Here is a 16,647-nt window from a genome sequence, read left to right on the forward strand (position 1 = left end):
AAAAAAGGTTGAAAATAATTTAAAGTGTCTGTCAGAGCTTAGAGCAGTTTTCCACTGCACCTAAATGAGCTCAGCTACTTTCATGCTTCTGCCTCAAATGTTGTTTTTTTTTTCTTCTTCTTTTTGCATGAAACTCCTTCCACTTTGATTGAGAGGGAACAGAATTAGACCTGTTCTGCCAGGAAGTCCGAAGGCAGCTATTCTGGTTTTTGCTTTTCGACCTTTCATTCAATTTAGTAGTGACACAGTCCCCAATTCTGGTCTTCTGAGAACACAATCCTTTAGGTGTCACAGGTCAGTGGGTGTTAGTGTTGACCCTGCCACAACATCTTTAAATCAGGCCGTACCTTGGCGAGTCATTTGAATCAGATGTTTTGCCACAGGGAAACCTGGAGAGTTTAAGAGAATGATAGCCCACTTCTCAAACTTTCTCAAGCCAATAATGATTTCTGACTTTTAAATTCAAAGAAAGTGCATGAAAGTACATGCAGACAGCTAATGAATTCAAAGACTGACATTAGAACAAATTTCTGGTTCGTTTGGTACACTTTGTCACTAATGTAACAGAAGTAGTGATTTTATTTAGTACCGGACCGTCCGATTAATGAGATATACTGTAGGTCAATCCCAACCTCTGGCTGATTAATCGTTGAATCTTTAGTTGCATCGCTAATACAATTACAATTTACCTGAGTAAAGTAACCAAATAACATTATAGGTTTTAATTATTCACAGGTCAAAAGTTTCCGCTTTTCCTGAGCTGCACATCACATCATTTTTTCAAAGGCGTTGTACGTTTTCATTAGTTTTCTTAGGCAAAAAAATAAAGAAAGCTGTAAGACCGAGTTCCTTTAAATCAGAGCTAAAAACCAACTTGCTCAGAGTTGCCTTTGATTAGTAGTGAGTTGAACATTGATGTGTACTTGCTTGGTGATTTTACAAAACGTAATGTTTATTGCATGTTTCATAATTGGTAACTGTGTGCTGTTTTTGTGATGTAAAAGCACTTTGAACTGCCTTCTTACTGCAAATGTGCTACACAAATAAACTTGACTTGTTCGTTTGAAGCTGGAGCTTCTGTGGGTCTCATGACTGTAATCAAAGAGCCACTACAGAAAAGGAGGAAGGTCTAAAGACAGCGGTATTTTTAGTCACACACACAACACAGCAGTGAGAACACACGTCCTACCCTACCTTAACATGAAGCAGCGCAGTTCTAAAATATTCTGCCTGCAATTAATCTGTGCCGCCTGGACGTACCGCGCAGGGCTGTGAAAGAAAGACAAGCGGTCTGCAGCTGGAGGATGGATAATAACTTACTGTAGTATTCAGCGAGCTGGTTTTTCCCCAGGACCTCATCGTCCTCCTCGCTGCTACACAGGGAGCTTCTCGACAACAACACCGTTAAATAAATAAGCGCCACAAGAGCAGCGACCGAGTCCGTGCATCGACGGGAGCGCAGAAACATTTCGACAGATGGCTGAAATGTTGGAGAACCGAGCGTTTGCACATTCCGGGGCTCCGCGTATTTTCGGGCTCGCTGCTTTTCTTTTTTTTTTTTTTTTTTTCTCCCCCCCCTCTTCTGTCTCTCCCTTCTAGAAAACTTTCTCCGGAGTGAAGTTTTTCTGCGGGGAACCAGCAGCGACGTCACGTCTGACGGAGGAGCTGCTGGGGCTGCCCGGGTCCGAGCGCTGCATTCCTGCCGCTCTGCTGTGTTTTCACTGGGACACGGCCAGTCAACTTTTTTTTTTATTACCAGAGGACTCCCAAAAGACAAAAAGTCCATAAATATAAGGCGAACGTACTGGGAACATCCGCCGATGTGTCCAAGACTTTTCTTTGGTGGTTTCCTAGCAGCAGTACGGGGAACGCTCTGGAGGGGTTTGCAAAAATGGCACAGAGAAATTTTCTACAGGTTTCCCAAAGAGAACCATTCGTAACATCGAAAAGAAAAGGAAAGAACGGAATAAAATTAATTTTTTTTATATTTCTAAGATCTCTGAAGGTGTTTTATGAGAAAATTTCAAGGATATTATTTGTGTAGACGCAATTCGGCAAAGTAAGGCAAAAAGGGGACTCCCTTCTACATAACATTTTTATAACAAAATTATTTAAACTCAAGCTACAGAAAGTTGCATCATTTTTGCTCTTTGAGTTTTATGACACAAGCTTGTTCTCTAGACGGTTTCCTACAATTTATGAATTTTCAAACTTTTAAAGATGCACCTCTACCTGTGTACCTGCAGAGATCTGTGACATCACCGCGCTCCATGTTGTGTTTTTAAAAATGTGATATACACAGTTTTAAAAGACATTAATTTTGCACTTTCATTAATCACAATGCTAGAGTTCAACACTCATTAGAGTTATTTATTAAGCTATATATAGCAGATATAAACAAGGGTGTAACTTTGTGTTGCAAGTTGGTGCGGAGCGGCAGGGGGGCTTAGGGTGCTGATGCCCCCATAGTCACTGGAAGGCCTTTTCTTTTTTAGTGCTAAGAATAAAGCCAAAACTTACATGAGAATTTATGCAGTAAATTATGATATGATGCGTCTTTAATATAGCAAATAATAAAGACGCGAAACCTTTTTTGGGTCTGGTTGGGGCAGTTGGTGAGTAGGCTGACCATCGATGTTACTTTGTTCTACAAAATGTGGCTTAAAGCTGAGACGCTGATGTTTGGATATGTAACATGTACATTTTCTTTGCTAATAAAACTATAGTTTGGTTTCTCTCAGTTCTAGAAACAGGAGAGAACAAAGAGAATTTCTCTTTATAATGGCCCATAATTTAATTTTACTTAATAGGAGCCAGGATCTAAAATTTAACAAACTTTGGCTCCTATTTGCTTTATGAAATATTTCTTCCTATTTGATGATTGCTCTGAATATTGCCACGTTCTACGAACAAATGATGCAATTTGTCCAGGGGAAAAATTTAGAAAAACATTCGGTTATATATATATATATTTTTTTTCTCAGTCTGTCAGCTTGTCCACGCCAGTCCTTCAGGAAGTTACGCTTTACTATCAGTGGTATCGCTTTATATTACAAGACATTTCAAATTCATGAAGTGAGGTTCTCTGGTTAGTGTGCAGAATTGTCAAAACAGTTAATCCACATACTTTTATGCAATTATTCACAACACTGTTACTTTTCATATAGAGCTGCTTCCATAGAAGTCATTTACATAGAAGCTCTTTTTGCCCCATGTCAATCACATTGAAATAAAAATAGTATTTTGGCTCTTGCACAGTTGGAAGTGGAGGGTTAGAGAACTGCTTTTTGAACACATTTGTGTGTATGTGCAGCGCCAACCTGAGGGGTCTGTAAACGGCAGTCACTAGTCGATGGCGTCGTCCTAAAAACAAAAAGATAGAATGGAGCTTAGACTTGAAAATAATTGAGTTAATTTGTTACATGTAAGCAAATTAAATTTCTCAAACTTATTTTATTTTCAATTGTTTCACATGAGAAATTCATAAACATAGTATATTTACTTGGATAAACTTAATTGGATTACTTGTAACATATTAACTCTTTTTCAAAAAGTTGAATCACTTAGAAGTGATTTTTGATAACTTTTATGGGATGGGTGGATGGAGATCAATATTTCTTTTTTGTCCACTTTAGTTTTACCCCAGATTATCTTTCTGCAATCATAGAGAGCAATTCAACTTTATTCAGGTCAACACAATCTTAAAAAACATTAATATGTTAAAACAAGATTTCACCAATAACCCCCTGAAAAACAGTCCACAAGCAGAGAGAGAAAATGTAGTGTTACAAAAAAAAAAATGACCTACTCGCAACCTTAAATATAATAACTTTTCAATGACACTGTGACCAGAGAATATCACAATGCTGCTGTGTTTACCTGATGAAACGTTAACCTTTGATGCAGTCAAGTACTACCAAGGACATACATTCATTTAAAACTGAACATCAATTAATTTCACAGTAAACAAACATCTTGATTTGTTCGCTATTTACAACAACAAAAAACTCAACTGAAAGATTTGCATAATTAAAGGCTCAGCCTTGCTTTATATTAAAACAACAAGTACAATAAAAAATAAAAACAACTCAGTATTTACATACATTTGAATTAATCAGTTTTTCAGTAGTCAGCCACTTGCTATGTAGATCCCTCATTACCAAACTGCATGTCGGAGCACAAACAATGACATTTAGTGTCTTACAGTACAGCAGTGCACTTTTACAGCAGTTCATTTGTCATGTTTCCCCATTGTCTCACACTGTCTCTGAATTAACGCAACAAAAATTTTAGTAAAAACGTTTCTTTCTCACACATGCGCCTGCACTCAAATGCACTCAGGCGACGGCTTTCGCTGCCTCCAGTTTGTCATCAGTAGTGATTTATCGTACAGTCCTTTCTGTGTGTGTTCTTGTAAGTTACATTTTTGAATGTAGATGTTGAACTTTTGAACAGAGGGTTGGTCCCCTGAAAAGAAAGACAGAAAAGACACAACTGTAATGAAAATGATTTATACAGTGAAAATGTTCAGTTTGACTGTCGTTGGGGATCTTAATGAAATCATAAAAGGAACAGTTTTATTTTGTGTCTAATCTGAACAGTCCGGTCTATGCGTTTTACATTTACGTAGGATGAGGGTACAGACCAAGCAGAAAGTCTCTTCTCCAAAATGTCACCATTAACTTGACTGAAATTTGCAGCATTCTACGTGGACAGGGTTAGAGAAGAGAATCGGAAGAAAATATGGTTCCCATTCCAGGCACAGTAGTGGGATCATCATGATATGGGGCCATTTTGTTGGGGTAATAAAGAAGACATGCCGCCTCCAGCCTCTTCAACTCAACATGACAGGCGTCCCAAAAAGGGCAAACCTGCTGTTTTGCAGTTTTGGAAAGCAAACAGCAGACTAAGTTTCTGGAGTGGCCCTAAAGTTGACCCTATTGAAAAGTTATGAATCACATTTAAAAGCTGTATCCATGGCAGGAAACCAATCGTAAAGGAACTCCACCAATGCTGGCAAGAAAAGTGATCAACCATATACATTTTCACAGAGGCTCCTTGATGGCTACTGAAATTTGTGATTTAAGTCCAACTTGTTATGGGACTTTTAACCTGATATTAGCGAGGATTTCTGCATATACATATCTCACCCTGTGTTTATAATTTTAACCTTCTTCACACTATGAAATAATCTACTATAAATTTCTACTTGTGATTCTTCTGTTTACAATTTATCAAATTTGTTTGCATTATCAGTCCATCTTAGAAAAAGAAAGACTAAAATAATACTTAAAAACACAATGCTAATATAACCCCAATGTAACCATATAGCTCATAATGTGTCCATGTATGAAGTCTTAGTAAGTCTTAATATGTGGGCATCTAACATGAATTTGGAGACTGCAGGTTCAATACACATACAATTTGTAACAGCATGGGCGAGTTTTAAGAAACGATAAAATATCACCAGCTATGACTTTTAACCATCAAGGTCTTACCGTCTGCCATTTTACTTTTGCCCGCTCAGCCTCAAACCTTGCCACCTCTTTTCGGTCATGCACCGATACCAGTGCCTTCCACACAGCCAGTAGACTTACACCAATACACACAACAGAAAGGGAGACCCCCAGAATAATCATAGGGATGTTGGGGGGCTCCGGGCATCCTGAAACAAGAAAGAGGAAGAGATATGTCAAGGGAAAGCATTAAAAAAGAACAAATGTTGCTTCTACAGCAACCTTGACATTTATCCACACACCCTTTAGAAGCGTGTATAAAGCATTAAAGTCAATTCATCTGTTATACGATAGATTTCACATGGAAAATCTGACAAAAAAAATAATTTTAATCTAAGTACATTTAATCAATGTACTTTGATTTTTTTAAAGAATCACTGGTGCCATAATCTTGATCAGGGCTTCAAAGGACCTTCAATTAGAAATCCATGATTCATGTTCTTCTGGAACATAAAGCAACACAGAGGCTAACATACACTAGCCCACTGCTAGGTGTGGTGAAGCAGCTGTGATTCTGTGGGTCTCTTTTGTTCCCCAAAACTCCTGGAAACCTTGTGAAAGCCCATGGTATCATGGACACTTTAAAATCCCAGGACAATTTAGAATTTTGATCCAACAATCGCATTCAGAACCAAGGTCCGGTTCTGAATGGCCAGGGAGACATCTAGAAAAGCCTGGATTTGAGGACCCTGATCGGGGGTGCCATTTCATTTCAGAGGATGCCAAATCTGTTGCCTTTTGTTGAGAAACTCACCGTACGTGTGGAGATTGTAGATGACATGTCCCGTCTCGCGCTCTGTCAGATAAAACGACACCTTGCACTCGTTCTCCATTTTGAGCTTGCATTTCATGGAAGCGGTCTTGTCATAATCTTAAAAGCAATGTGAACATATACCTTCATGAGGAGTGAATCTAGTACATACACTTCACAGGTCCTTTTGTACTTAAGCTGAGAATGTAAAAGGATAGTCTTTCTTCTGTTGTGCTGTCAGTTTGGATTTCCATATCAAACGACACAATCTGGTGTCTGCGAGTTACACAAAGACTAAAAAAACCTCCAGCGATAATCAGATACACCTCTCAGCTTGCACATGGGCAGCGGTTTTAAAATCAGCCCCTCTATGAAGGATGACCAGCTCCTGCAGCTATTCACCGGCTCTATAATAGCTCTACCTGTACAACATGGTAAATAATATGTTCTCCATTGTCCTGTGGAACCTGAAAGGATGCGTCTGGTTTTGTGTTGGAGATGGGGGCACAGACTTCAGATGGACACATGAGTCGACTGAGGTCGGCATTCTTCCAAATCACTGACCCAAAGGTGAAATTTAGCAGGTTGACCCCGATAGATTACAAAACCTGAGCAGTAACATCAAACTCTAAAGGTATAAACCATTTATACCTTTTCTTTTAAACCAAACATGTATATAGTATCTATATCCACAGGCATTTCTTCATTAGTTCTTTTTAGGTTTTAATTGAACATTTAGTGAAAGTCGACATGTCTGGATTCAAAACCAGTTCCAGGTCCTGTTTTGTTGTCGCCCGGAGGGAAAGTGTGCAGTTTGTTACCGTAAACTATTGCATAATTGTGTCCTGTCAACAGTTAATAACAAAGACTGTTTAAGAAATGTTTCCTTGTTAGTCTTGTAAAAAAAACAACTGAAATACAAGTTTGGATGCCAAAACCTCTTGCTCACTTCAGCACAGCAAACAATGTGAAACTAGTTTCGGTGTTCCCTGCCAACTTCTTCTTCTAAAAATATTTTTTAAGTCACAAGCTCAGAGAACTAAATTAGGTGAATTTTCATCATTTGTCTTTAATTCTATACAGCTCAAGACAATAGCTTGATTTTTATATTGTACGGAATAAAATTGAACTTAAATAAAACCCCTAAATAAGATATAGATTCCAGTTAATAAGTCAATGATTAATATCTCAAGAGATTTTAATTGTCTTGCAAAACATTTTTGGTTAGTATTATAAAAGTTAATTCTATAATGGGAGAAAAGGAAAAATAAATTTTACATTACATTTGATTGCTTGTTTTTTTTTTTTTTTTTTTTTTTTAAATAGAAAATACGCCTAATATACCGATAAATGTAATACCTCTTTATGATTCGAAAATAGTCTACAAAATTGAAGAGTAATATCAAAAAAGTCTCAAGATTTTAAATTAAATAATGAATTTATTAGAAGTAATATAGGAAAAATTCCTGAGTTGTAGCCGAGAGAAAACTCTGTGGGTAAATTAGCCATTAATATGACAGTATAATATCAATAAAGCATCATCCAATAGCATTGCCAACTTTGTTAAAGGTATATGAATAGCCTGAATAATTTCTACTTCTGTAGCATATTGAACTCAGAAAATGTGGGTATATTTATATTATTGTGGTAAGAAACCCACATGCATATTTATTTTTAACAAAATGTAATCAATCTAACATTTACTCATATATAGCTCGATGTTATAATTTATGCTTTACTTTTTTTAGTTGATCAGAGAGTCTGGGATATTTTTGTACTGCATGACTTCCTTATTGGTTATAAATATAATAAGGCCACCCAGAGGTCCAATTTTTTTAACTTTTAAAATGAGAAAGATGGGCCATTGTACAAACGAGGCAGATGTGTGTTCTCAAACATAACCCAAACAATGGACGCTACAGTTGGAGCAATATGTAAGCATTACGAAAGAACTGGGACTGTTTGGTGTATCTACTGTTAGAGAACTGCACCGTAGGGTAGAAACTGGGGTCACCATGACAACCATTCTTATTTGCACCTTTGTAAGATGGTCCCAATAACTGTGGATGGTGCTGTAAGCGTCAAAAGTTGAGGGTCTGGACCGTGAAGCACCAAGTGGGGCACCAGCTGACTACAAAAATTGCTCTGTTTTTAAAATGCTAATATTTAACAGGCTAATTACCAATGCGTGTATGCTTTAACATGAAATAGTGGAGGTCACAAGTCGCTGCCAATGTAAATGGAAAAGCCTGTGAACTACTGATACAAGTAGAACAGGTAGAGTTCATTACCTCCAGTTGTGTTTATGGAAAGTTTAGCAGCATTGCAGTTTTGATCGCAGAACCCAAAGTCATCCTTCGCGAGTAGATGACACTCCACACAGCTCCTAATAATAAAAACACACAGAAACAATACAGATGATTCGCCTAGGAAAAACCCTGAAAACTTAGAATTGATGAGGCTCCATCACTAATAGAGAACATAGGAAGAAATCCCAGCGTTAGACACTTATCAACATTTTCCCAAGGCTGCACTCCCTCTCCATCACCAGTAATGGTGGTATCAAATGGCCCCGGCCCTGACAGCTGCTCTACAGCAGAGAAAGGAAATCTTTTAGTGCTGTGTTGGGGACATTAGTGTCTTTTGATGTTACATGGAAGGTGTAGACACATGTGAACAAGAGGAACAAAATGTGATATCCCTGGATTTAAAAGAACAGCCAGATCATGTAGCACAAGGAGAAAACATAACACAAACAGATATAACAATGTTGTATCTTTCCGGTAAAAAAGTAAATATATATCCAAGACAAATTCTTTCGGGTGAAATCCGTATTCACCGAGAAGGAGAAGACGGCGTCAGTTTTTACTCACTGTGCATAAGTGCAGGAGTCTACGCATGTCGGACACCTTTCACACTTTTCTCCCGATGCCCCAGCAACAGAGCAGATGCACTGGCCACAATTGCATTTCCCCCTGCCACTGCAGAGACTGCCGTTCTCCGACATGCACGCCTCCGTGCTGCTGCTGCAGTTGCAGTATTCCCCCGTCCAGCCGGTTTCACAGTGACACTTTCCGCAGTCACACACTCCATGACCTACAAGCATGAAATTCTTCAGGAAACTGGCTCACCCACAAAAAAAAAAAGAAATAAGAGACAAGCAGCAGCTTTCACATGCGATAACTCACCTCCGCAGAGTTCTCCTCGGAAGCGAACACAGGAGTAATTGTCACACTCGCAGTACGTCCCGTAGATCCGGCCATAGCTGGACGGATGACACACACACTGGCCGCAGTAGCAGTCCCCCTGACCATTACATATCTCAGAGTCATTGGTCGCGAGGCAGTTACTCAAAAAACCAGTCTCGTCATTGCATTCACACTGCGCTCCCAGAAACCCCGGCTGACACACACACACGCCACAGTGGTAAATCCCCTGGCCTTCTGTGCACTGGCGGTTTGCTGTAGGAAGCCGGTGGCAATCACAGGAGCAAAGAGACTCAAGTTCCACTTCCAAGCTCTCCTGTATGCCCACTGGTTTGAGAGAAAAGCGTCGAACTCCCGATAGACATCCTGAGAGCGCCACGGACACGTTGAACACAACCTGCAGAGGAAAGAAAATGTACCAACAAATTAAATTCAAACTCAGCACTGATTTGTGAAGGTTTCGCTAGAATAACTGTGTTCTAACATCCAGAGAATTGCAAAGTAAGTCTAGAGTTGTTTTTTTTCCCTAACCAACCCCAATCACATGACCAAAAGGCTTTTGGAAACCTTGACATGAGGGACCATGCAGTGCTTTAATAACTAATGTTTTAGACAGTAGCAGTCAGGTATGAAATACCAGTCAGAACTGGTATTTCACTTTCTGAATCAAAACCTGGTTATCCAATACTCAGTCCGTCTTTTGGGGGTGAACATGAACATAAAAATGCTCTCTCTTGCTAATCAAAAGGTGTCATTTATGAGAACGAAGCATGTGCAAACTGAATACCAACAGTAACTCCTGTGGCCTGCAAAGAGGCATAGAAATACACAAAATGAGATTTTTACAGATCTCATGCAAGAACACCTGATGTTTTGGGGGGTTTTTTAAGTTACAATAAAAAAATGATTCATACGGAGAGACTTAAACTTTGGACTTATGCCTGTCCATTTAGCAGACAATCCTAGATTTTTTATTTTTTAGATTTAAATGTACTTACATTGTGGGGATATAACAAAATTTGCTACTATTTACCATATGTCAAGGCTTGACTAAGACATCTCAGAAACCAGTTGAGATGTTCACTGCTTATATTACCCGCAGTATATTTTATTGCACGCAGCTGTGTTTCTCATTCTGCTACCTTATCTCTCTTATTAAATTCAGAGTCCTGCAGCACTTTGAACTGCACTGCATGAATGACACACAACAGGTACAAATGCAACAGCAACAAAAGTAGAGGTAACTGACCGTTTCGCCTGGTTTGATGTTGGAGCACCGCTTCAGATTAGGAAAGGCCGTGCCGTTTGGACAAATGGTTGCGAAGGACATTTGAAGTTCCTCTGTGTCTCCAAGGACCTCAAGTTCAATCTCTGAACGCAGCTCCTGGAAAACAGTTTATGAACTTCACATTTCGGTAGCCTGTATGGAAAGGAAATAGATACTAAAGAGGGTATTCCCTTGTTTATCCTGAAAAGTAGTCTCTAAGACCATAAATGGTCACCCTTTTGTGACCTGTGACGTTCTTGATGATTGAACCTTCAGTAGCGTCTCGCAGGTGAGTCATTGTGCCAGGTGTGTTTAACCAAACAAGACGGCTGACAGAAGAATGACAATCCACACTCAGATGGAGAGCGAGCTGCGTGACGAATGGGCTCTGACAAACCGTCTGGATGTGAACAGAGGGTTAATTTTAACTGTACTGCACGGTGAGTGTTGCTATGGAGGAAAAAAACTAGGACATTTGTGGAATACACCCAACCTAACCCGGATTAGGTCTCTAAGACTGTTCCAAATGTGCGCAGTGCTGTACAGTAAATAACTTTTAAGGTATTTAAAGCTATGCGGCCCAACTATGTCCTCTCTGAGAAACCAAACCGTAATCCAAAATTCCAAGTAACCACAAATACACATTATCTGCAGACTTTCGCGGAATATTCCCCCGTTTGTATTGCGTTCCCTTCAGGCACTGCGTCTACAATCAGAGTGATAACAGGGACCTCTTTCTTTGGATAGCGTGGCTACAAACGGCGTACGTGGGCACAGTAATTAGAGGACTGTGCTCCACTCCACCACCGGTCACTGCCGCCAGGGGGGGATTTACAATGCAACACAGCCCAGAGTGACGGAGGGAAGGAGCGGAGAAGAAAGAGCAACGCTGAATCAGAGAAGATCAAACAGATGGGACAAGCAGGAACTCGCCACGAAACATGTCGACGCAAAGCACAGGCTGGCAGTGGAAAAATAAATGCAGCAGAAGAAAGAAGAATGAAAGAGGAAACAAGTGAAAAGAGAAGCAATTCAGGGAAAGACTGACTGTCACAGAGGGCTAAGTTATGGTGAAATGTAGGAGAGGAAAAATTACTTTATCACAGTATCACAGCTGCAAATGCTGCAGTTCTCTCTAGTGCACAGTCTAGATGATCTGAAGTATTAATTTACCTTGTAAGCTGTTACAATCACGTCCAGGATGTTTCTCGAATCTGATGCCAGGACTCCCACTGTGGCGCCAGGTATGAAATTTGCATAGTTCTGAGAGAAAAACAAAAGTAGACAAACTGTAGTGTCGATGTTATAATGTGGGCAGCCCTTCTCAAATTTCCAAAATTAAAAAGCATGGAAATGGCAAACAAAAAAAACACGCTGGGCTTGTTCTAACAGGCAGAATATAGCTCAATAGATAAATATGCTAACCTCAGTAAGCATAGACTCCCTAAAGACAAGTAATTTTCAAGCATGGACTTACTCTATTTGCAAAAAGAAAACATCACAGAAGAGAGAATTTACCTTGTAATTATTTATCTGATTTTCTGTCACTGCAAATATTAGGAGGATGTTGTTCTCCACCACTTTATCAATCAGCTGACCGAGAGTCGGATACTCCTGGAAAAAAAAAAGTTGCATTAGCCCATCTGAAGCAAATGATTCCTTAGCTGAGCTAATAATGGGATTGACTGAAGAATAAAAATAAAAAAAAAGTCAATAGCTTCACTACCTAATAACTAAAAAAACAACTAAAAATAAATAAGGTTGATGTTATCAGAACATTCAACTGCGTCCTGAGACATGCTCAGATTTGTCACAGCTATGTAATAAAAGACAGACTTGACAAAGTGGTGGGTGCGTGGGTAGCCAGGTTTGAGGGTAGGAATAGAGAAATGTAACTGAATTTATATCAGTTAACAAAAATGTGAAATGATCTGAATTTTCTCAAGGCTTTGGAGAATTTGCAGAGATCTGAAAAGTGGATGAATGTGGTTCCAGTGAAAGAGTTTTGATGACTGGCACAAATAGAAAAATGCTATATAAATTCAATCAATTTACCATTTACAAGTATTAATGGTGCACTCCAAAAATCTGGCCATTGTTGAAAGAAAGCCATTTTATGGCCTTTTTAAAATGTGCAACAACACATATAGGGGACACAGCAAACTGAAAAAAGAGCTCTAGCCAGATGAGACCAAACCTGAACTTTTAGGCCTAGGCATGAAACTCTGCATATGGTGGAAAACCAACACTATATATAGACATGAACACACCATCTCAATTTTGAAGCCTGGTGGTGGCAGAATAATGCTGTGGAGATGCTTTTCTTCAGCAGGTGAAACTTTATAGAAAAATGGATGGGATACATACACGATTTGGCAGAAAATCCATTATAAACTTCAAAAGACATGAGAATGCGGTGGAGGCTCACCTTCCTGAATACTAACCCTAAACTCTGCAGCTACTTCAACAGATGAATAGATTTGAAAGCATATTGGAGTGTTAGAATAATTCTTTCGCCCTACATTTAATAGAAATTCAGAAGCAAGACCTGAAAAACACCCTGAAAGAGCTGTAGGTGTAATTACAGCAGAAGATGGCTCTACAAAGTACTGACTCAGAAGGACCGAATACGATTCAAGCACACTTTGGAGATATCTGTGTCGGTCTATCCCATAAGCCTCTGACAAAATAAACATATCTATCGCTGTGACATGAAAACATGTGAACAAGTTTAGTGAATACTTCAGTAAAACACTGTGTTTCAATTTAGGATCTCTGAAATTACAATTTCAAGATGAAAGTATTGGCTTTCACCTCGTATGCCTTCCTTGATGTACCCTTTGCATGCTTGTGTGCAAATTTACCTGCTTTGTGGACATTGAATATTCATTGTTTGCATCCAAGTGACACTGTCCGTCGTTAGGAATCACAATCCCGGCCATTTTACTGTCCATCCCAAAGTGCGAGTCCCCGTCACTGACAAACACCAACAGACGCATGGAATCATTCCTCCATCCGATCCTGTCCTACAAAACCAGCAGAACCCGTTTATTATGATACACGACCAGATACCTGATATCAGACAGAAAATCTTGGAGAAAGTTTTTTTTGTTGTTAATCCTACCCCACAAACAGCCGCTTGCATGATAGCGTCAAAGCCAGCTTCCACATCATCATTATTAGCAGACACACGTTGCTTAGCGATTATCTCGTTGAAACTGCTGGTTCTACTTGTCAATGATAAGACGTGCTTGTAGCCAAATGTTGGGTGGCAAGAAATTCCAAAGTCACTGAAAGAAATCAGGCGTAAAGAAACAAGTAAACTTACTAGAAAGAAGGTGATATTGTTGAAAGCTCCAGTTCATTGCGTCACTTTCTTGCTTTCGAATCTATTAAACACCTGCAGGGGTTGGCCAGCTCTTTCTCAGTGATCTTGATGTAGGGAAGGACGGGCTTTTCCACGAAAGAGCCGAAGCCCATTTGAAAGTTACTGGTGAGTTTGGACATCTCTCTGGACAGAGATGAGCCCAAGTCTTTGATCATCTTGAGATCGTCAATCAAGGAGGCTGACAGGTCCATCATGTAGTACATATCCACAGGATAATCTGCCGTGGGTTGAACTTTAACCTGAAAAGTCTCCACACTGCCTGTGGATACAAAACACACACACACACACAAAAATCACCTTTTATATTTTTCTGACAATAAGAACCAACCTCCAGATTGTTAATTTCAGATACTCTGAGCTGAATACCTGGTCGCAGCTTGAGGGACATTTTTTGTGGGGAGATCTGAGTGCTGTTGGCATCGTCTGTGATCTTCCCGAGCGGCCGATCCAGGAGGATTTGGCTTTCGGAAACGGGGAACTGAACCTGGTCCCTTGAGCATCCCTTTTCTAGCAAGGAATCCAAAGTGTCACATCGCGATGAGATTGAAACCCAGTCTGTGAAATTCTGACAGGTGAAGAAAACAGTTGCATCGGTCAGAGAAGTTTCTTCTTTATATTTATATATAGCATACAAAGCAACAAGGTCCCGACTATGTAACTTCTTCGCTATTCTATGGGCTTTTTCTGTTGTTTTCTTCCTCATCTCTTGGTACAATCGCGTTTACCTCCTGAGTGCACCAGCCACAGTGAGGACTGAGCTGCAGACATTCATCACAAGTCACAGCACTCACAGTTGAACATGATCCTGCAACACAAGTGAACTCAACATTAAAAAGAGCTTCCACATAAGTCCAATTCTTTTCAAGGAAGGTATCTTAATTTCAGAATGTGTATAATTTCTGGACTTCATTCATATAAAAAAGTTGAACAGGAAATCACATCTAGGAGCTTTAAAAAAAAAATTTCAATAGGCTATATTGTAATAATTCTGATCACAAAAAATGTGATTATTGGTGTTTTTATCATGTTAAAGAGTCACCAAAAATACGGCTCTTTCTTTGCACTTGACAGCCGAGCTGCCCTTTAATGTTTGCTGACCGAGCAAGGCTCCCGCTTACCCTCCACGGTGTAGATCCAGTGCCGGAGAATCAGGCTCAGCAGTAGAAGCCACATTAGTCCGTGAGATTACTAGGTGAAAAGAAACAGAAGAATAATGTTTCAGGTTGTCTTGTGGGCTATTTCCAGGAGTGAAACCAATCCAGCGCCATGTCTCCTTAGACTGAAAGTGTATACTACAGACAGGAGAGCGCTGCCGAACCGCAGCACCTGGAGGTAGGGAGGAGGTGAGCAGCAGCTTTTACCTGGGCTGTTACTTCCGTCCAGGTGAGACTAGAGAGAAGGCGGGGGCGGGAGCAAATCACAGGCTTTTATTCTGACCTCATCGTTTCCCGTATCGCTTTTTGTTTGTTTGTTTGTTTGTTTTTGATTATGATTTTAGTAAATAACCTAAATGGAGACAGCCTACGCCTTTTGTTTGCCTTACAATACATTATTCGAGTATTCATCTAACTATAATGATACATTTTGTGCACAAAATATAATGAGAAAGGAAACGTTGAGTCACGGAGTTACAAAGCATATCATTGGGCTGCCGGTTGTAAAGGTGCACAGTAAAAAATGAATAGCAATATTTAGGCTTATTTAGCCTGGTATAGAGAAAAATGCGGGAGTACATTTTTCAAAGTCACTTTCACCAAGGGCTGTTAGTGATGGAGCTAAAACTGTCTCATAGTTCACAAATGAACAGACTAAGATTCACAAATGCACAGGACGAGATTCACAAATGCACAGGACGAGATTCACAAATGCACAGGACGAGATTCACACTTGTATTTTTGATGCAAATACAAATATATCTTGATTTACAAGCTGCCTCTGGCCTGTGAGTTGCGCTGCATTTTATGTGAATTTTGAGAATCCCCTGACGTCTCAATCCACAAATGTTTTTGTTGAATAAATAGTCTATCTGATTGAGTGATCAGCAACCAATCAGATAGCTTCCTTGTTTCAGCCAATCATATGAACGGACCTTATCTTGGGGTATCCTAACGGACGTATCTTATGTTTTCTCCTACATATAATGTTGTTTTTAAGTTATTTAAGTGCCCAAAGGTCTGTATTATTATTATTATTATTATTATTATTATTATTATTATTATTATTATTGTTGTTTTCATTTTCTTTTTGGGGTTACCTATGTTTCAGCCAATCACATTAACCCATTCCAACAGCGCCGTAGCCATGACGAAGCACCGACAGTTTAGACAGCGTGGCTTCTGGCAGCGACAGAGGAGCTGTAAGTGAAATGTCTAACATATTATCTATTTATCTCCATGTTTTCATTATTAATGTTAATCGATTTAATTGAGCAATATCATCACAAGCCAGCAAATTAAGTGAGTAAGCTGTGCCACTGAGCTATGCTAGCCCGTCTGCATGCTTATAGCGTCAGGCCAGTG

General features: G+C 39.5%; 2 protein-coding genes across 3 annotated transcripts in view; both read right to left on the reverse strand.

Annotated features, from left to right (window-relative positions):
- Window positions 1–3,549, reverse strand: part of pla2r1 (phospholipase A2 receptor 1) — a 25,195-nt gene extending 21,646 nt beyond the window's left edge. For both annotated transcript variants that reach the window (XM_028014676.1, XM_028014675.1), the window contains exon 1: window positions 1,321–3,549. In XM_028014676.1, coding sequence (XP_027870477.1) covers window positions 1,321–1,786 — 466 coding nt within the window. In that variant the 5' untranslated portion in view covers window positions 1,787–3,549. The remainder of the gene's footprint in view (window positions 1–1,320) is intronic.
- A 115-nt stretch (window positions 3,550–3,664) lies between these two features.
- Window positions 3,665–15,475, reverse strand: itgb6 (integrin, beta 6). The gene is made up of 15 exons (XM_028014677.1): window positions 15,247–15,475; window positions 14,854–14,933; window positions 14,495–14,693; window positions 14,141–14,387; window positions 13,865–14,030; window positions 13,605–13,766; window positions 12,259–12,354; window positions 11,914–12,003; window positions 10,723–10,857; window positions 9,456–9,870; window positions 9,141–9,363; window positions 8,559–8,653; window positions 6,271–6,387; window positions 5,499–5,665; window positions 3,665–4,467 (listed from the first exon to the last, which is right to left on the reverse strand). The coding sequence occupies exons 1-15, from the start codon at window positions 15,299–15,301 to the stop codon at window positions 4,372–4,374; spliced, it is 2,343 nt and encodes a 780-aa protein (XP_027870478.1). The 5' UTR covers window positions 15,302–15,475; the 3' UTR covers window positions 3,665–4,371.
- Window positions 15,476–16,647: the final 1,172 nt, after the last annotated feature.

The sequence above is a fragment of the Xiphophorus couchianus genome, chromosome 4 (genome assembly GCF_001444195.1).
Source record: "Xiphophorus couchianus chromosome 4, X_couchianus-1.0, whole genome shotgun sequence".
NCBI classification, from domain to species: domain Eukaryota; kingdom Metazoa; phylum Chordata; class Actinopteri; order Cyprinodontiformes; family Poeciliidae; genus Xiphophorus; species Xiphophorus couchianus.